The 22,768-nt window shown below is 31.2% G+C and overlaps 2 protein-coding genes across 2 annotated transcripts; both read right to left on the reverse strand.

Annotated features, from left to right (window-relative positions):
* Window positions 1–1,133: 1,133 nt before the first annotated feature.
* Window positions 1,134–2,219, reverse strand: LOC113380593 (death-associated inhibitor of apoptosis 1-like). The gene has a single exon (XM_026619774.1). It carries the CDS (start codon window positions 2,217–2,219, stop codon window positions 1,134–1,136), a length of 1,086 nt encoding a protein of 361 aa, XP_026475559.1.
* A 15,770-nt stretch (window positions 2,220–17,989) lies between these two features.
* Window positions 17,990–19,448, reverse strand: LOC113380594. Its single transcript, XM_026619775.1, has 5 exons — window positions 19,233–19,448; window positions 18,977–19,147; window positions 18,776–18,920; window positions 18,611–18,699; window positions 17,990–17,995 (listed from the first exon to the last, which is right to left on the reverse strand). Exons 1-5 carry the CDS (start codon window positions 19,446–19,448, stop codon window positions 17,990–17,992), a joined length of 627 nt encoding a protein of 208 aa, XP_026475560.1.
* Window positions 19,449–22,768: the final 3,320 nt, after the last annotated feature.

A 22,768-nucleotide genomic window follows, 5' to 3' on the forward strand; every position in this document is an offset into this window, starting at 1 on the left:
CCTTTTCACAAAGTTATCATTGATCCCTTTTGTAGTTTCTGTTGTAAATATAGTTATAGTACAAATAAATGAATAAATAAATAGCTATAACAAAAATTTATAAATTGCTCTAGTACAACAACTAGATGTTAAAAATGCTCGGAATACGACGATGACTAAAATAATACTGTTGAAAGTGCTTCAATTTCTGAAATCGAAATTACTATATTGTATTGATAAATACCTTTTTTCACCAAGTTACCATACAACTCGTTTGTAGTTTGTTTGTTGTAAATATAGTTATAGCACAAATAAATAACTATAACAAATTTATAAATTGCTTTAGTACAACTAAATGTTGTAAATGCTCGGAATATAACGACTAAAAGAATATACTGAAATTTTTTAAATCGAAGTTACTATATACCGTATAGATAAGTGATAAATAGTTTCCGGATTAAATAATTGTCAAGTGATTTTAATACCTCTAGTTTTTTTTTTACAAGAAAGATCCAGAAAATAATCTTAAATAATCGAAAACAAGGTATTTCATTTGTACAAATGTATGATTTGAAAACCAAATTTGAATTTATATTCAATTAAGTGATTGAATATATGAAATATGTAAAACCATAAAAATTCGGAATTTTCCAAAATTAATTACTTCGAGCATCGAAATTCGACTCCCACAACGCGACTAAACAAAACTCAATAAATAAAATGTGAAATAAATAATACATAATGCAGATGCAATAAAATAAGTTTATAAAGATAAACGTAAATATATATGAAACACATGTTGTTTTAAACAACACACATTCACAATTGAGAACGAATGAATCATTTCGATTGAGATTGCATCCAGGGCATCACACAAACTACTATTTAATATTTTAATTATTATGCTCTCTGTATCTACTATTAGTGCATCATTTTACAAGTGCATTATATTTTTTAGTAAAACCTTCATAATAGTAATATAGCTTGGAAAACATAAATGTTACTTTATTTTTATATACACGGTGAATTTGTTGGAAAAATGGACTATATAATAAAAATATATTTCTTCAAGCCGATCCCCGACCATCAAAAGCCTGAGATCGGCTCTGATCGAAGGTTGGTTTGAATTAAAAAATATATTTCTATTATATAGTCTAAGAGAAAAATACTCTCATAACTCCTGTGTATGGCCTTTGGCAAACTGGGCATGCTTTTACTGACAGCGAACACTTTATACAGGACACGACATGGCCACAAGGAACAAAAACAGCATTCTTTTCTTCCATATAACAAATCTTACACAATTTGTCCTCCGACACTGGAGTTGTGGATGCCATGGTATCGTTCTTTTCCACGACAGGCTCAGGAGTGACACTGTCTGCTTTGGGTTCGGCAACACTCACAATGCTTGGGGTTGTTTCCAAGGCTTGGGCTTCGTTTGCGGTTAGTATGGCAGTCATTGTGGCTGCAACTTTGCTGATGAACTCTTTGCCCTTGATGAGTTGCACGTATACACATGTTGGGAACCATCGTGCGTGCTGTTCCCAAGGAGCATCCTCGGGTTCCCAGTCTTTTAAACCACCACCACAGTGGAAACAGAGGGTACGGTCTTCGTGGCCTGTGTAGAAGAAGCCTGCTTCACTTAGTTCACCTGGACGTTGCTTTAAACTGCTCGGCCATTGGGAGTAAGATCTTAAGCGTGCTGCTTCAGTGGCGTACTGAGGGTATTCAGGACCCTTGGTGACAGGTAGGCCTAGGTTTTGGTTTTCTGGAACGGCATTGGGACGTATGGTTAAAGGCCCGCATACGTCGTAGCTCGGTCCGGGTCTTGGGGACGTGCTCGGAGGGTCTATTGGCACGTTTCCTACAGGCCTGTTGCGTAGGAATGGACAATTAGGAGCCCAACGTTGATGGTCGATGGAGGGGTCGTCACCTTGTTCCCATCTGTCAATTTCAACTTTGCAGAACTCGCATCTGACCCTGTCGTCGACTTTCATGTAGTAAAAACCCAATTTGACTAGCACGGAGGGGCTTATGAAGCTCACTGGCCATCTTTCGAATGTTTTCAGTCGGTCCGCTTCGATTTTCATGTCAAGATTTTCATCGTCGCCATTGTCGGGGACATCAATGTCCGCGGATTGACTCCTTTCATCGACAGTTTTTGTAACTGTTTCAGACTTTAGATTGATTATATCGTATACTTCGGGTCTTGTATCGATTGTTGTATTGTTTGGAGGCATTTGTAATGCGTTTAGAGACTGTTTTGATGCACTTTTATTGTTAAAAACATCGAACACTGCGCGTGACGCAATAACTTTGTTACACTTTAGCCTTGTTTATTTATATTATAATGGGCTTTGCTCATAGACCTTATACAATACAAGAGAAATAAATATATGTAGGTTATTACGGTAGAACGAGGGATGAATCTACCCGTTCCGCCGACACCGCTCTGTTGCTCGTCGGAAAAAAATTAACGGAAACATTCTGCCACACCACACCCCTCAGCTCACTCTCTCACCTTTAAATGTGATATTGGAGTGAAAAAGGACTCTACTGACGAACAAATTTAATGCAGAATGTTCCAATAAAAGTGCAAGAAATGGAGAAGTTATTTAAAAAAAAAGACTCTACTGACGAGCAAATTAAATTGCTATTAGAGGTAAAAAGGGACTCTACCGACGAGCAAATTCATTTTAGAAAATTATAATATTAAAATGGGACTCTACTGACGAGCAAACATATTTTTCGTCAATCTAGAATATTAAAAAAGGACTCTACTGACAAGCAACTTAGAAAATTTTAATACTAAAAAGGGACTCTACTGATGATATGATGACTATGATTTTGAAATAATAACGAAGTTATTATCATGTTGTTATTCTTCACAAAAGAACTCTACTGACAAGCAAAGTAAATACAGATTTTAATTTGCTATAAGGATAATTTTATAAAAGGGACTCTACTGACGAGCAATTTCGGAAATTTTTTGGAATTAAAACTACCGACAAACAATTTTTTACATTTTTTTTTTAAAAAAAGGGACTCTACTGACGAGCAAATAAACACAAAGGGACTCTACTGAAGAGCAAATCAAAAATTATAATATTAAAAAGGGAGTCTACTAGCAAGCAAATCAAAAAGAAAAGTAAAACATAAAATGAAAATCTACTAAATATCAAAGTATGATATAAAAACGGACTCTACTTATTAAATATCGAATTGTTTGATAAAAGTGAAAAAAATATAAAAACTGTTATTTTTACAAGAAAAGGACTCTACTGACGAGCAAAATAAATTATCATTTGGAACAAATTAATTTTTTGAATATGTAAAATCAGTTTGCTCGTCAGTAGAGTCCTTTTGTTATAACATGCCTTTAATAGTTTCTTTTCTTAAAATTTATAATCGGTTTGCTCGTCAGTAGAGTTCATTTCTCTATTGTGACGTCATAGTATTATTTTATTTGGAATCTAGATTTAGTTTGCCCAACAGTATAGTTTATAGGGGACTCTACTGACAGCCCAATTAATTTTAATTTTGAATAAAAATTTTGTAAAAATTATTTAAAACAAAAGGACGGTACTGAAGTGCAAATTTAGCTCGTCAGTAGAGTCCTTTTTATCATTAATATTTATTTGCTTGAAATAAGATAAATAATTCTGTGAATCGTGCATTTGCTCGTCAGTAGAGTCGCCTTTTTTCTTGACATTTTCATTTGCTCGTCAGAAGCAAATACTTTTAATACTAATATTTATATTTGTTCGTCCGTAGAGTTCCTTTTTATCAACTTGACAGTAGAGTTCCTTTTTATACATACTAGTACTAAACTATATACATATGAATAATTGTTCTTTTTATACCGATTTGTTCGTCAGTAGAGTCCTTTTTTTAATATTTTTGCTTGTTAGTAGATTTCCTTATTAACTTAAAATTTCTATTTACCTGTCAGTAGAATCACTTCTTCTTTTCAATCATTTTCTAAAGCTCAAGTTGAAATTCCCCGTCAAACAAAAACATAAAATCCAGTTTAATTTGCTCGTCAGTAGAGTTCATTTTTAGAAATTTGTGAAAATTATTAAAAAAAATCGAAAAAGAAACCTTCTAGGCACAGTCTAAGTGACAACTTGGTACAAATATATTTGTAAGTGCGTTTAGAATGTGACTTCACTTTTTTTTTCTAATTTTGTGAAAATTTAGTAAAAATGTAATGTAATTTTGGGTTAAAAAAAATTCGAAAAAATACCCAAGTTAAGCACAGTCTAAGTGACAACATGGTACAAATATATTTACAACGACGTTTAGATTGTGACTTTACTGGAGCACTTTTCCAATTTGGTATAAAATTAGTAGAAATGTAATTTTGGGTTAAAAAATTCAAAAAATTACCCTGACTAAGCACAGTCTCACTGACAACCTCAAACAAATATATTAGCAAGGGCGTTTAGAATGTGACTTTACTGGAGCACTTTTCCAATTTAGGGGTAGATACATTCAAATTGAAATTTTCTTTTCTTATTTATAATTTGCTCGTCAGTAGAATCCCTTTTACATTGACATTTTATTTAATATTTTAGAACATTTTAATATGGAAACGGATATAATATGGAAAAAGGACTGTACTGCCGATTAGAGTTAATTGGAAAATTATGATATGAAAAGGGACTCTACTAACGAGCAAATTTATTATCGATTATTGAGATAAAAAGGGACTCTACTGACGAGTAAATTAATTTTAGAAAATTATAATATTAAAAAAGGAGTCTACTGACGAGCAAATTGATTTTAGAAGATTGTAATATTGAAAAGGGACTCTACTGACGAGCAAATTAATTTTAGAAAATTATAATATTAAAAAAGGACTCTACTGACGAACAAACTAATTTTAGAAAATTATAATATTAAAAAGGGAGTCTACTGACGAGCAAATTGATTTTAGAAGATTGTAATATTGAAAAGGGACTCTACTGACGAGCAAATTAATTTTAGAAAATTATAATATTAAAAAAGGACTCTACTGACGAACAAACTAATTTTAGAAAATTATAATATTAACTAGTTGAAGGTGCATTTAGCCTGAAGGCAAGTTGCATGAACTTCCCGAAATGTGTAAATAATATACTTAATCGATCCAATTTTAGAATAAGCAACTTGATCTGCCTTTAACAATATTTTTTTATTTTATAATTATTAAGAAATTTATATTTATCACTATCATTGATTATAAAAAAAATATTTTTTATTCTTTTTTATTATTTTTAATATAATAATCTGAATACATAAGTGGTTCTCATTGTGACAAAATTGTATCGACGCATACGATTATTTTTCCAAATTGTAGAAAACGATGATAATTATTATAACTTGATTAAAGTAAAGAATTTCTTGGTCATTTCACGACCTTGGAGACGAAGTATATTTTCTAGGCAGAGGCTTCATATGTTTTTGATTTTTCAAAATCGGTTCGGTAGGATGAGCTTAAATGTGGACGAAAATTTAACACTTTTTTTCAACAGTTAATTACAAGAAAACGGCTCGGTAGATTTTCACCTAAAATTAATCAGTACCATTCCTAACTAATATCTTTCGAACAGTTTTCGATTTTTCAAAATCGGTTCGGTAGGATGAGCTTAAATGTGGACGAAAATTTAACACTTTTTTTCAACAGCTAATTACAAGAAAACGGGTCGGTAGATTTTCACTTAAAATTAATCAGTACCATTCCTAACTAATATCTTTCGAACAGTTTTTGATTTTTCAAAATCGGTTCGGTAGGATGAGCTTAAATGTGGACGAAAATTTAACACTTTTTTTCAACAGTTAATTACAAGAAAACGGCTCGGTAGATTTTCACCTAAAATTAATCAGTACCATTCCTAACTAATATTTTTCGAACAGTTTTTGATTTTTCAAAATCGGTTCGGTAGGATGAGCTTAAATGTGGACGAAAATTTAACACTTTTTTTCAACAGTTAATTACAAGAAAACGGCTCGGTAGATTTTCACCTAAAATTAATCAGTACCATTCCTAACTAATATCTTTCGAACAGTTTTTGATTTTTTAAAATCGGTTCGGTAGGATGAGCTTAAATGTGGACGAAAATTTAACACATTATTTCAACATTTAATTACAAGAAAACGGCTCGGTAGATTTTCACCTAAAATTAATCAGCATCATTCCCAAATGATATCTTTCGAACAGTTTTTGATTTTTCAAAATCGGTTCGGTAGGATGAGCTTAAATGTGGACGAAAATTTCACACATTTTTTCAACATTTAATTACAAGAAAACGGCTCGGTAGATTTTCACCTAAAATTAATCAGCATCATTCCCAAATGATATCTTTCGAACAGTTTTTGATTTTTCAAAATCGGTTCGGTAGGATGAGCTTAAATGTGGACGAAAATTTCACACTTTTTTTCAACATTTAATTACAAGAAAACGGCTCGGTAGATTTTCACCTAAAATTAATCAGCATCATTCCCAAATGATATCTTTGGAACAGTTTTTGATTTTTCAAAATCGGTTCGGTAGGATGAGCTTAAATGTGGACGAAAATTTAACACTTTTTTTCAACAGTTAATTACAAGAAAACGGCTCGGTAGATTTTCACCTAAAATTAATCAGCATCATTCCCAAATGATATCTTTCGAACAGTTTTTGATTTTTTAAAATCGGTTCGGTAGGATGAGCTTGAATGTGGACGAAAATTTAACACTTTTTTTCAACATTTAATTACAAGAAAACGGCTCGGTAGATTTTCACCTAAAATTAATCAGCATCATTCCCAAATGATATCTTTGGAACAGTTTTTGATTTTTCAAAATCGGTTCGGTAGGATGAGCTTAAATGTGGACGAAAATTTAACACTTTTTTTCAACAGTTAATTACAAGAAAACGGCTCGGTAGATTTTCACCTAAAATTAATCAGCATCATTCCCAAATGATATCTTTCGAACAGTTTTTGATTTTTTAAAATCGGTTCGGTAGGATGAGCTTGAATGTGGACGAAAATTTAACACTTTTTTTCAACAGTTAATTACAAGAAAACGGCTCGGTAGATTTTCACCTAAAATTAATCAGTATCATTCCCAAGTAATATCTTTCTAACAGTTTTTGATTTTTTAAAATCGGTTCGGTAGGATGAGCTTAAATGTCGACGAAAATTTAACACTTTTTTTCAACAGTTAATTACAAGAAAACGGCTCGGTAGATTTTCACCTAAAATTAATCAGTATCATTCCCAACTAATATCTTTCGAACAGTTTTTGATTTTTTAAAATCGTTCGGTAGGATGAGCTTGAATGTCGACGAAAAGTTTAACACTTTTTTTCAAATTACAAAGAATCGGCTTGGCAGATCGTTGCACAAAACTGACAAACGATAGTCCTCACCGAAATACATCAAATAGTTTTTAAATTTCTAAAATCGGTTCAGGCGTTTTTGAGAAAACGTCGACCAAAAGTCTAATTTTGACAAATGCCAAAAAGACCATACTGATTTTTGCAAACTTTGACGAATTTTTAAAGCTAAACCAGTTGTCGTAGGGCCGTAATATTTTAGTATGACCTAGAAAACTATGGTATCTATCGTCAAAAAAATAATCATAAAAATCGTCGAAATTTTTTTTTAAAAACTTTATTACAAGAAAACGGCCCGGCCGATCTTTACCAAAAACTAATCAGCACGATTCCCAACCAATATCTATCGAACGGTTTTTGAATTTTCAGAATCGATTCAGAATTGCGGGCTAAAACGTGGACGAAAAATTTTTCACTTTTCTGCAATTTACAAAGAAACGGCCCGGCCGATCGCCGCACAAAACTCAGAGACGATAGTCCTCATCGAGATACATCAAATGGCTTTTAAATTTTTGAAATCGGTCCAGCCGTTTTGGAGAAAACGTCGATTTACGGCAAAAAATCTGTTCACACACACACACACACACACATACACACACACACACACACTCACACACACACACACACATACTTTTTCCAAATTTGGTCTCATTCGATTCAGAATGGCTTGAAACGTCCAGAAAACATAAAATTAGCGATTCGGATTTTTTGATGAAAACATAAACTTCTCCTTCGGGAAGTTAATAAATATACTAGTTGGTTTGGTATTTAGCCTTGAGGCAAGTTACATGAACTTCCCGATATGTGTAAATAATCGACTTAATAAAAAAAAAGTGTAAATAATATTCTTTATCAATCCTGCTTTGAAAAAAACGATAATAATTTTAGCAAACTTTGACGAATTTGTAAAATTAAACTACTTGTCGTGAGGCCATAATATTACAGTAAGTTCTATAAGACCATGATGTATATCGCCAAAAAAAGTGCCATGAAAATCGGCTTAAATTTTTTTTCAACAATAAATTACAAGAAAACGGCTCGGTAGATTTTCACCTAAAATCAATCAGCATCATTCCCAAATGATATCTTTCGAACAGTTTTTGATTTTTTAAAATCGGTTCGGTAGGATGAGCTTAAATGTCGACGAAAATTTAACACTTTTTTTCAACAGTTAATTACAAGAAAACGGCTCGGTAGATTTTCACCTAAAATTTATCAGCATCATTCCCAAATGATATCTTTCGAACAGTTTTTGATTGTTTAAAATCGGTTCGGTAGGATGAGCTTAAATGTCGACGAAAATTTAACACTTTTTTTTAACAGTTAATTGCAAGAGAACGGCTCGGTAGATTTTCACCTAAAATTAATCAGTATCATTCCCAACTAATATCTTTCGAACAGTTTTTGATTTTTTAAAATCGGTTCGGTAGGATGAGCTTAATTGTCGACGAAAATTTAACACTTTTTTTCAACAGTTAATTACAAGAAAACGGCTCGGTAGATTTTCACCTAAAATTAATCAGTACCATTCCCAACTAATATCTTTCGAACAGTTTTTGATTTTTTAAAATCGTTCGGTAGGATGAGCTTAAATGTCGACGAAAAGTTTTTTTCAAATTACAAAGAAACGGCTTGGCAGATCGTTGCACAAAACTGACAAACGATAGTCCTCATCGAAATACATCAAATGGCTTTTAAATTTCTAAAATCGGTTCAGGCGTTTTTGAGAAAACGTCGATCAAAAGTCTTATTTTGACAAATGCCAAAAGACCATACTGCTTTTTGCAAACTTTGACGAATTTTTAAAGCTGAACCAGTCATCGTAGGGCCGTAATATTTTAGTATGATCTAGAAGACTATGGTATCTATCGTCAAAAAAATAATCATAAAAATCGTCGAATTTTTTTTTTTTTAAACTTTATTACAAGAAAACGGCCCGGCCGATCTCTACCAAAAACTAATCAGCACGATTCCCAACCAATATCTTTCGAACGGTTTTTGAATTTTCAAAATTGATTCAGAATTGCGGGCTAAAACGTAGACGAAAATTTTTTCACTTTTCTGCCATTTATAAAGAAACGGCTTGGCCGATCGTCGCACAAAACTGACAAACAATAGTTCTCGTCGAGATACATCGAATGGCTTTTAAATTTTTGAAATCGACCCAGCCGTTTTCGAGAAAACGTCGATTTACGGCAAAAAATCTGTTCACATACACACACACACACACACACACACACACACACACACACACACACACACACACACATACTTTTTCCAAATTTGGTCTCATTCGATTCAGAATGGCTTGAAACGTCGAGAAAACATAAAATTAGCGAATCGGATTTTTTGATGAAAACATAAACTTCTCCTTCGGGAAGTTAAAAAAGGACTCTACTGACTTCTCTCTTCTTTTACATTAACATTTTATTTAATATTCTATTAGATTTAATTTTCTCGTCAGTAAAGTTCTAATCAGTATCTTAAATTATCAGTTTGCTTATCAGTAGAGTTCTATTTTCATTTTCTACGTTGTTATTGAATTTGCTTGTCAGTAGAGTCCTTTTTCATCTTCTAAACACTATTATTATTATAATTATTATATTCTTAACATTATTAATAATAATTAGAATATTAAATAAAATGTAGCGTAAAAGGGACTCTACTGACGAGCAAATTAAATATAAGAAAAGAAAATTTCAATTTGAACCTATTTTGAATGATATTCACAAATAAAATAATAATATTGATAATAATTTATTATCAATATTATTATTTTATTTGTGAATATCATTCAAAATAGGTTCAAATTGAAATTTTCTTTTCTTATATTTAATTTGCTCGTCAGTAGAGTCCCTTTTACGCTACATTTTATTTAATATTCTAATAGATCTAATTTTTTCGTCAGTAAAGTCATATTGCAAAATTATCAGTTTGCTTGTCAGTAGAGTTCTATTTTCATTTTCGTTGTTATATAATTTACTCGTCAATTGTCAGTAGGATTCTTTTTTACTCTGTTTTAGTTTGCACGTCAGTACAGTCCCTTTTTATTACAAAATTGGAAAAGTCTTCTACATTTTTTTAAATATTTTGTCAATAGTTTCGTTATCTTTTAAATATATTATTAATTCGCTCGTCAGTAGAATCCCTTTTCTTAAAAATATATTTTCTCGTCAGTAGAGTCCCTTTTTTATCAACATTTTGATTTGTTTGTTAGAAGACTCCTTTTTTGCTATTATTTTTTGGATACAATTTGTTCGTTCGTAGAGTTAAATTTGCTCGTCAGTAGAATCCTGTTTTCTTTTCAAAAATTATAAAATCCAGTTTAATTTGCTCGTCATTAGAGTTCATTTTTATCAATATGTTGAATTTTTTTTTTCAAAATATGAAAAAAGAAGCCTTCTGGGCACAGTCCAAATGACAATCTGGTACAAATATATTTGTAAGGGCGTTTAGAATGAGATTTTATGGAGCACTTTTCCAATTTCGTGAAAATTATAGAAAAAACAAAAAAAACTTGCCTATCTAGGTACAGTCTAAGTTACAACCTAGTACAAATCTTTCCGCAAGGGTGTTTAGAATGTGACTTTACTGGAGCACTTCTCCAATTTTATATAAATTTAGTAGAAATGTAATTTTGGGTTCAAAAATGCAAAAATCACCCTAAGCACAGTCTGAGTGACGACCTGGTACAAATATATTCGCAAGCGCGTTTAGAATGTGACTTTACGGGAGCATTTTTCCAATTTAGGGGTAAGATAATGGAATTTTTTTTAGTTAATTTGTTCGTCAGTAGAGTCCCTTTTACGCTAACATTTTATTTAATATATTAATAGATTTAATTTTCTCGTCAGTAGAGTCATATTGCAAAATTATCAGTTTGCTCGTCAGTCGAGTCCTTTTTTATTTTCTTATCATTATTATTAAATATTCTGATAATTATTATCAATATTATTATTTTATTTGTTATCATCATTCAAAATTCATTTAAGGGTTGCTTTTACCCAACCCTGTTTATATTTCCCCTCTACGTTTTCATCGACCGGCGTCTACGCGCTGCCGTAGCAGCCGATTCAGTAGCCGACAGACTCGTAGTAGACGTAGACACACATTTCATATTATTTATTTGGAAAATAAATCATTTTGCTAAACTAAATAAAAAAGAGTAGTGCAAAGTGGTGGTAGTTTAGTAAATCATTCATTAGTGCGATAAAATATAGTGGTAAAGAATAAAAAAGATTGATATCGTCTATATGTGTGTTTATGTGGTTTTGTAGAAGTGTGTTGTATGGAGTTGGGTGTGTGTACGGAACCCTGTTGCTTTGTTTGCAAGGGTAGTAGGTTATTTGTATAGAGCTCGTCGAGACCTTTCATTTGATACCCCACATGCCTATATTTGAAGTAAAATGTGTAAACTTATGTTGGACCGCGAGTTCTGCAACCCAATGGTCTACTTTTGTTACATCTCTTGTAACTTATGAACGGTTTGTCCGATTTGAATGCAACATTCGACAAATTTGTGTTAAATTACTCGTTTTTTAATGTGTTTAATAAAAACACCCTGCAGCAAGTTTTTGTACTTTAAATTTGCAAAAATAAGACGTTAGAAATTGAATAAACAATTTGTGCAGAACTCTATTGGTTATTTGAGTTTATTTTAATGATATTTGTATAGTGCTCGTCGAGACCTTTCATTTGATACCCCATATGTCTATATTTGAACGAAAACTTTCTGACTTGTGTCTATCTTTGGGTTCTGCAACCCATTGGTCGACTGTTTATTAAATATCTTGTAACTTTTGAACCGTTGGTCGAAAATAGATGAAGTATTCTGCAAATTTGTTCTTAAATTATCTATAATATTGTCTTGCATACTATGACTCTACGATGACTTGATACATTAAAATTGCAAAAGTTAGTTATTATAAATGAAATAAATTATGTGTACAGAACCCTGTTAGTTTATTGAGTTTGTATGTATGTTACTTGTAAAGTGCTCGTCGAGACCTTTCATTTGATACCCCACATGCCTATATTTGAAGTAAAACTTTCTGACTTATGTCTGCCTTCGGGTTCTGCAACCCATTGGTCGACTCTTTATTGTATCGCTTGTAACTTTTGAACGGTTTGTCCAAAATGGATGAAATATTCAGCAAATTTGTTCTAAATTAAATTATCTATAATATTGTTTCGCATACTATGACTCTACGATGACTTGATACATTAAAATTGCAAAAGTTAGTTATTAGAAATGAAATAAATTATGTGTACAGAACCCTGTTAGTTTATTGAGTTTGTAAATATGTTACTTGTAAAGTGCTCGTCGAGACCTTTCATTTGATACCCCACATGCCTATATTTGAAGTAAAACTTTCTGACCTAAGTTTGTCTTCGGGTTCTGCAACCCATAGGTTGACTGTTTATTATATCTCTTGTAACTTTTGAACGGTTTGTCCAAAATGGATGAAATATTCAGCAAATTTGTTCTAAATTAAATTATCTATAATATTGTTTCGCATACTATGACTCTACGATGACTTGATACATTAAAATTTCAAAAGTTAGTTATTAGAAATGAAATAAATTATGTGTACAGAACCCTGTTAGTTTATTGAGTTTGTAAATATGTTACTTGTAAAGTGCTCGTCGAGACCTTTCATTTGATACCCCACATGCCTATATTTGAAGTAAAACTTTCTGACCTAAGTTTGTCTTCGGGTTCTGCAACCCATAGGTTGACTTTTTATTATATCTCTTGTAACTTTTAAATGGTTTGACCGAAGTAAATGCTAGATTTTATTGTGAAAAACATTGTCTAGTATAGTAACACTAAACAGTAACTTAGAATGCTTTAAACGGCAAAAAATGATATTTGGAATTAGTTAAATTATGTGTATAGAAGCTTATAGGTTTTTTTTAAGGTTTGTTATTAGTACATTTGGATAAAGCTTGTCGAGACTTTTCATTTGATACCCCATATGCCTATATTTGAAGTGAAACTCTTTAACTTATATTTAACTCCCAATTCTGCAACCCATTGGTCTACCTTTTATTAAATCACTCGTAACTTTTGAACCGTTGGCATATGATATTCGGCAAATTTGTTTTAAATTTTAATATCTATAAAATGGTCTAGTACAGTGAAACTCTACAGCAACTTGATATACTTTAAACTAACAAAAATAGACATCAGAACCTGAGTGAATGTCATGTACGGAACCTTTCAGGCTTGTAACGAGTATGTTACTATGATATTTAGATTGTACTCGTCGAGACCTTTCATTTGATACCCAACATGCCCATGTTTGAAGTAAAACTTCTTAACGCGCATTTGACCCGCTGTACTATTTGTAGTACAGCAACTCGTTTGTGTGCATTTATTTATTAAATCTCTTGTAACTTTTGAACGGTTTGCCCAAACTGAACGCAAAATTCGGCAAATTTGTTCAAAATTAAATAATCTACAATATTGTTTTGTACCACAAAGCTCTACAGCAACTCGGTATACTTTAAAATAGCACTTAAATACTCAATTACAAAATTACACTAGTTTCCATACAAAATTCAACATTTTCTAAGACTTCACACATATTGCGCACGATGACATATTGCATTGGAACGCAGTATACCGAGTGTACTTTTGTTTCAACTCATATAACTTCTAAACCATTCGGCTGATATGAATGATGTCTTCGGGAAATTTATGCAAAATTAAACAGTCTACAATATTGCTTATACCACAATGCTCTACAGCAACTCGGTATACTCTAAAATGCATTTGAAAGTGTACAACTTTGCTTCCGCCATTATTTTGGAGGACTCGCCTTATCAAATCCGGCGGAAGCAAAGTTGTATATTTAATATTGATATTGTTTTGTTTCGTCGCTTGTAACTTCTAAACCATTCGATTGATATGAATGATGTCTTCGGGAAATTAGTTCAAAATTAAATTATCTAAAATATTGTCTTTTACCCCAATGCTCTACAGCAACTCGGTATACTTTAAAATTGCAATAAATCAACCCTTGATATGTTTTTAATGTTTGTTTTGATTTAAACACATATTTTATTCCCTTATAAAATTATTTAGCATCCCTTATCGACCCACTTTACTCACGGTGGGTTGCAGTAATCTATTTTTAATGACGTCATATGGGTTGGGTTACTTTGGGGTTGGTAATTCGGGTATAGAAAGGTCATGGACCTTTGATTAAACCTCAACCCTTAAATTGAAGACTATTGGGCCGATTCTCGGTTTCAATTTTACGACAAGTTCACACTTATGTCGTTTAAAATGTCATTATAAGTGTAACAGTTATTCTCGGCGGTATGTGTTTTATCATATGATTAATGACATTAATGTTACGCTGACCCTCTGAAAATAAACGTAGTCAGAAACTCGCACTTATCGCTATAACATTGACGAGAAGTTGTACTATGAACAGATTTGACATTTGCTATTTTGACATTTATGCGTTTAACATGCTTCTTTGAGGTTATTGTTAATGTAAGCAAAGTGATATTATTAGGTTTGGTTTAGATTTTATTGTGAATTTCAAATTGTTAATATGGCGTTTTTTGGAATAATTTGGGCAGCAGATAGTAGGAGAAGAAGGTATGTTTGAATTTTAATATAATTCATACTGTTATTGTAATGAATGTATTACTCAAAAGTATTAAAATTATTAAATGCCACAACATTTTAGATACAGGCAAAGATACGCCCTTAGGTATCTCAGAGATGCAGATAAAATATGGGAAGTGAGTGATGAAATTTTTATAAAAAAATTTCGATTAACGAAAAATGTTATGAAAGATTTAATAGAACTGTTGGAACCACATGCGGAGACTCATACAGCATCATGGAGTATCCCTTTTTATTTGCAGGTATTGGAAATTAAAATGAATTAATTTTTTTGAAATACTAATAACTGAAATTTCATTATAGGTACTTGCAGCGCTTCATTTTTTTGGTCATGGCTCATATCAGACTGATGTAGGCAATTGCCATTTAAATTCTATGAGCCAGCCTTCAGTCAGTCGCTGCATTAAAACAGTGACTGATTTAATTATAAAGCATGCTACACCAAAGTATGTGAATTTTCCTAAAACCTTATCAGAAAGAGATGAAAATAAAAAGAGGTATATGTTACACCACTTCGTGTACATTGAACATGGTCTGTAATATGTTGCTATTTAACAGATTTTATACGAAGTTTGGCATGCCTGGCATTATTGGGTGCATAGACTGCACACACATAAGTATAGTGGCTCCCAAAAAAGATCACCCCGTGGCACCAGCTGCTATTTATATGAATAGGAAGGGCTATTACTCAATTAATATTGAAGTAGTAAGTATTATTTTATTTTGCTTAAGAATTTTGAAGACTAACATGATAATAAATAATATTAGATATGTGATGCCGATGAACGGATATTGTTTGCGAGCAGCAGATATCCTGGCTCCACTCATGATGCAGCCATTTGGAAGGTTTCGACAGTCAGAGCCCTGCTAAATCATAATGCTGATGATGGGACATATTTATTGGGCAATTCAAGAATATATTTAATATCGCAAATCAAATAAGGAAAAAAATATATATTAGTTGTACATTTGCAGGAGATTCAGGTTACCCTTTGGAACATTGCCTACTCACACCATATAGGACGCCAGTAGGCTCTACCCAGGAGAAATACAATAAGTTCCACAAAAAGACTCGCAATGTAATAGAGAGAACATTTGGTGTTGTTAAAAGTCGTTTTCGATGTTTGCATCGTCACAGGACACTGCATTATACACCTGATGTGGCAGGAAAAATTGTGTATGCAGTATTTACTCTGCATAATATATGCAGAGTAAATAATATTCCTCTGGATGAAGAACTGACGGAATATAGTGATGATTTTGGAAACGGTTAGATACCAAATAATTGTATTTCAAATGTGTAGTTAAAATTAATTGATTTAAATATTTCAGAAGTATACAATGAGGCAGATAATATGGCATATAACATCAGAAATTCTTATGCCAGAAGATATTTTTAATACCATAACATTCACTTAAAAAAAAAGATTGTATTTTTATAGCTACATAAATGTAATTATTTTAAATAAATAAATAAATATATATATATATATATATATTAATTGTTTAATATGAACAAAACAGCACTCAGATTTGTTTAACACAACTTTATTTTATGATTACAGACGTTTCGAGACCATGGTGTGTCTCATCTTCAGTGTAATTTCAAAAACAGTTACTTATATACTACACATTCTTTAATAATTTATTTAAATTTCATTTAATTTTTGATATACAAAAAACACCAACTATTCCTTGCAATGCTTGACACAGTACTAAAGAAACATATAACACTTACAGAAATATTCTAAACAAATTTGAAGTACTTATATAGATGGAGACAGAGAGGGTATCATTATAATGTAAACAGAAGGAGTGCTATCGCATACAAAATCGATAAAAATGAAAAAACAAATTAATTTATTGAAAAGAATAAGATAAATGAAAAAATTTATAAATTATTAATGATGTTTATATAAGTGTCATGTAAAATATTTGTGTCGGTTCTTAGATTTATGCTATTGTTAGTCCGAACTATTAACATTGATTCTGCTATGCTCCGTTTAAATAAGTCTTTCTCATGGAATAAAATTTGGGGATTGTCAAAATCAAACTTATGGTTGTTGATATTAGCATGATCCACAAGTGTACTTTTAAATTTTTTGTTATCTATTTTTTCACATTGTAATTCATGTTGCCTGAGTCTCTTTTCTAAGTTCTGGCAGGTCTGGCCAATATAAGAGCAATTGCAATCCAAACAATTTACTTTATAAACTATATCTTTCTTTTTTGTTAATGGAGTTTCATCTTTAATTTTGGAATATAAAAATTTTAATTGTTTTAATGGAGAAAAAGTAATACGAATATTGTGTTTTTTGAAAAGTCTTTTTGATAATTGGTTAAAATTATTGTCAAGATATGGAAAATTAATGAAAAAAGTTTTTTCAGGAACACTTGTTTTGCCAGGCTCTTCCGGTTTCTTATCAAAAGGTTCAAGTAATTTTGCGACTCTATTTTTAATAATTGGACAAATTAACTTATATGGAAAATTATTGCCAAGTAGGATCGTTTTAACTAATTTTATGTTTGTATCATAAAACAGGGGATCAGATAATAAAATAGCGTGATCTACAAGATTTAGAATGGTAGAAATTTTTATATTGAGAGGAACATGCGAATTAAAATTAATGTATCTCCCGGACCAACTATCTTTTCTGTACCAGTCTGTATAACATACACCGCCTCTATTAATGAGTTTTACGTCAAGAAAATGTATCGTCGAATCATTTTCAAGTTCCTGAGTGAATTGTAAAAAAGAATTGTACTCATTGAATTTGTTGAAAACATTATCTATATCTTTTTTATTAAGTAATATTAATGTGTCATCGACATATCTGAAATAGACCATAGGTTTGGAAGGTAAAGAATTTAAGACATGATTTTCCAAATCTTGTAATACTAAATCCGCCAAAACAGGACTTAATGGGCTGCCCATTGGACAACCTCTCTTCATCGTATAATATTTTTTATTAAAAGTGAAATATGATGCTTTTAAAAGTAATTCTATTCCTGAAATAAAAATTTCCATTGGTAAACAAGTGAATTCAACTATTTGTATCCATCTTTTCTTTATGGCTGTAATAATTAGATCATGCGGAAGATTATTAAATAAATTAATGACGTCAAGACTCATAAAGGAACAATCAGGAGGAACTTCTGTTTACATTATAATGATACCCCTCTGTCTCCATCTATATAAGTACTTCAAATTTGTTTAGAATATTTCTGTAAGTGTTATATGTTTCTTTAGTACGGTGTCAAGCATTGCAAGGAATAGTTGGTGTTTTTTGTATACCAAAAATTAAATGAAATTTAAATAAATTATTAAAGAATGTGTAGTATATAAGTAACTGTTTTTGAAATTACACTGAAGATGAGACACACCATGGTCTCGAAACGTCTGTAATCATAAAATAAAGTTGTGTTAAACAAATCTGAGTGCTGTTTTGTTCATATTAAACAATTAATATTCGTTCCACTCATATCATAAAATTCTATATATATATATATATATATATATATATATATATATAAAGGAATAAAAAACAAAATTTATTGGCTGTTAAATTTATTTTTTAATGTATTATTGAGAATTTTCAATTGATCAGCTATGCATTGCAGCGCCTCTGTCTGTTTCTCCATCATGTTAGTAAGAGACTCTGTTTGTCTTTTCAATACGTATTCCATTGAGTTTACGAGGTGATTTAATTCATCTTAAAATAATAAAATGCAGAATGTATCACATAGTAATATAAGTAATATTTAAAATAGAAGAAAAATTATACTTACTATTGCCAGAAGTTCTTCGTCTCTGCATTGGTGGTCTAGGGGCATCATCTAAAAATTCTGGAGGTGGCATTATATCTTCTACCTCAGGATCAACATTAACAGAATCAAGTTCAGCCTCGTTGCTGACAGATTTTTCGATAGGATACTATTAAAGAATTTAATATGTGTATATGTATATATACATATATATAATGAAATTACATTTAGTCCAATATCCATTTCCAGATCTGGATGGCCATCAATTGACCCTAGACCCCAAACACCTAAGGCCTTTTGTTCGACCTCTGTCAAGCAATTGGTTAATGCAGGCCCACCTCCTGTTGCTAAAGTATGAGCTTTTTGTTTCCTTGCTTTGGCTTTTGTCTGGTTTTTCTAACCCGCAAATATCTATATCAATTTAATAACATATGAATTATCATTTTCAAAAATAAAACATACTAGCAACAAAAACTTTTACCTTCATCCAGGATTCAGTAGGCCTATTAGGCCCATGACCACATGAGTTTAACAAATTGGTCAATTCCTCCCACTTTGCACTGAAATAATCCTTGTCGAACGAGGGGCTTAATTTATTAGCAACGAATTGTGGGTTGCTGATTAAAAAATCAACATATATTTTGTACTGCGCCGGATTAGTTTTTTTGGCTCTTTTCATTTGCGTATCACTGGCCATTTTGTATGTAAAATATATTTATCTAAAAAAATCGTGAACGCTTTTTGACTGGAAGTCCAGTACAAGTATATCCAAAATTGAAAAAACCGTTCGCGTCAGCACCGTAGAGATAGATTATTGCCGATTTCGAGAGTACAAACACAGAGAGCCAACATCAAAAAACCAAAATCTTTGTTCGCTCATGTTACGCCATAACACGATTCATTCTCATAAAATTGGTGCGCCGAGAATAACAAATCTTTAACATACACTTACGCGAGGCATGTCATGCTAACATGCAAGTGTGGTAACAGAGCGTAGCCATGTTAAGGCAGAATCGGTCTATATGTTTTGGTTTGAGATTTATTATTTTTTATTTGTATGTTAAGAAAAATTTGTTGGTTTTTCTCGCATTTTTGTTCTAGAAGTTATCAATTATACATATATATATATATATATATATATATATTATATATATAATATATATATATTGATTGTTTCTTTTCGGAACAGTAAATCCAATAATAAAAAACAATTTGTTTTTTGAAGATGTTTAATACGACGTTTCGGAACTAGGTACGTTCCATCATCAGGTTTATTCTGTCAAATACAATGTTTTTTAAAATACTGATTAACATTAATTAACAATGGTCAATACAGATTAATTAGAAAAAAATTTTGTTATAAAGGAATGGATTATGTACCGGATAGATAGTAATAAGACTTAACTAAAAAGGGTTTTATATAAAATTGAGAAGCAAAAATTATTTACCTGTAATAATTTATATATCCATATCACTAATATTTTTTGTTAAAAACACTCGATTTTTTTGGAAGATATTTGTAGATGTTACGACTACACAAGACTTAAACACACTGATATGGATTTCTGTCTGCCAGATGTAAAGGACAAAGCACGGAACTCTTGGCAAAAATGATTTTTTATGGCTCTTGTTTGGTAATTTACGAAAAAAGGAAAAATATTGCTTTAGTAAATGTTGAGAAATATTATGTATATATATATATATATATATACATACATACATGAACATGTATATGCACACCTACATACTCATACATACATATGCACATATCTATATATTAATGTATCCACAATTATACACATGAACACATATGCAAGTGTATGTGTATAGTGTATACCCAAAAACATACACATAAGCATATATATGGATGTACATATATTATAACATATATACATGTATATATATACACATATTCAAAAACTATTAGGATTAATTATTTTTAATCAGGTTTAAAAAATTTAAATATGAGTCATGAATGATATTGTGATCTGATCTTTTATTAACACTTTTTGACGAATTCAAAAAGATTAAACTGCTTTCAGAAAAAAGTCTTTTAAAAGTACAATCCTCTCTATATAAAATATTGGGTTCAAAGGTGAAATTATGTGAGTTTTCGATGGAATGCTGAACAAGAGTACTTTGGAAATTTCGGCTTTTATGATGAGTGACGCTTAATTCATGTTGTCTCATTCTCTTATGAATGTACTGTGATGTTTGGCCAATGTATTGTTTTTGACAATTTTTGCAAGGGATGGAATAAACTATGTTAGTATTGAATTTAGGAGGGGTGGTGGATTTAATTTTTGAAAACATTTCTTTAAAAGAATATAGAGCTGTTCCTGAAATGAAAATATTTTCTTCTTTGAGTAATTTGGCAAAATAATCAAATAAGCCTTCAATGTAAGGCATGCTGTGAAAAGTTGGTTTAATATTGTTGTCTTGGAATAACTTGGAGATGGATTGATAATTGTTACTTTTATGATAGGAAAGTCTTTTATTGGTAATGGAATTGATGAGGGTGAGGGGATATCCGTTTTCTAATAAAGTTTTAGTTACTAATGTTGTATTTTGGGTATGAAAAGAAGAGTGAGACAACATGATTGCGTGGTCTATCAAAGAAATGATTGTATTGACTTTATAATTTTTGGGACAATATGACGCGTAATGAAGGTATCTCCCGGACCATGTAGTTTTTCTGTACCAATTTGTGCAAATAATGTTGTCAATTTTGTGTACAGTCACGTCTAAAAAGTTTAATTTGTTGTCGATTTGTGTTTCATGTGTGAACTGAATGCTCTTATTGTAATTGTTAAAGGTATCGATTATTATATCTGATTGTTCTTTGTCTATTATAAAAAAAGTGTCATCTACATATCTAACGTAAAAATATATTTGGAAATTTAATGTGGAAAAAACGGAAATTTCAAGGGTTTGTAAAACTAGGTCTATGATGCCAGGGGATAATGGGCAACCCATAGCAGTACCTTTGATTTGTAGATAAAAATTATTGAAACAATTAAAATAAGAGCAATTCAGGACAGTGTTAATGATGTGTTTGAAAGTGGTTATGGGCAAGTCGGTGTAGTTACAAATAGTGGGCCAGCGTTTTTCAATTGAATCAAGTATTAAATCATGGGGAACACATGTGAAAAGGTTAATTACATCAAGGCTTAGAAAAATTTGATCGTCCGTAATGTTTCGGTCTTTGATTAGATCCACAAATTGGTAAGAGTTCTTTACATAGTGAGGAGAGGAAATTGTGACATTTTTTAAAATATTAGCAATGTGTTTAGCGATATTATAGAATGGGGAGCCAACGTAGGATACAATGGGTCTAAAGGAGCATTCAGGTTTGTGGACTTTGGGGAGACAATACATTTTTGGGGAAATAGGATGTTGTACTTTTAAATTATAGGCAAATTTGTCAGAAATGAATTTTTTATTTTTTAATTCATTAATTAATTTAATTGATTGTCTAGAAAACTGTTGTGTTGGATCATTTGTAATGATTTTGTAAGTAGTATCATCTTTTAGCATTCGTAATGTAGTGTTAGTATAAAATTCTTTGTCAAGAATTACCGTCATATTGCCTTTATCTGCTGGACAAACAATTATATTATTAGATTTAATGAATAATTTGGTCTCCGCTATATCTTTGTGTAGTCTTTTAAGATGAATATGTTGGAAACTCTTATCAACTTTTTTTAATTGTTTAACTAGTTTTTCACATAGTTTTGACCTGATTCGATTTTGCTTGTTAGTCTCAATGTTCCTGATATTGTATTCTATGTTACTTAAAATTTTTATGAAGTCATTATTTCTGTATTTACTAGGTGCGTAATTGAATTTTGGACCGAGTGCTAAAATGTATTGGATATTTTTTGGAATGACTATATTGGTTTATTTTTAGCCATTTGTCTATCGAAAATTTAGAAACATGAAATTGAATAATTTTTATCTCGAATTTGTATAAGATTTTTTCAATTTCTGTGATTTGTTTATTTTTAATATATGAAA

This window comes from Ctenocephalides felis, unplaced genomic scaffold, assembly GCF_003426905.1.
Source record: "Ctenocephalides felis isolate EL2017-DRISC unplaced genomic scaffold, ASM342690v1 CF-g0.4_SCAFFOLD_02237, whole genome shotgun sequence".
In the NCBI taxonomy this organism is placed as follows: Eukaryota; Metazoa; Arthropoda; class Insecta; order Siphonaptera; family Pulicidae; genus Ctenocephalides; species Ctenocephalides felis.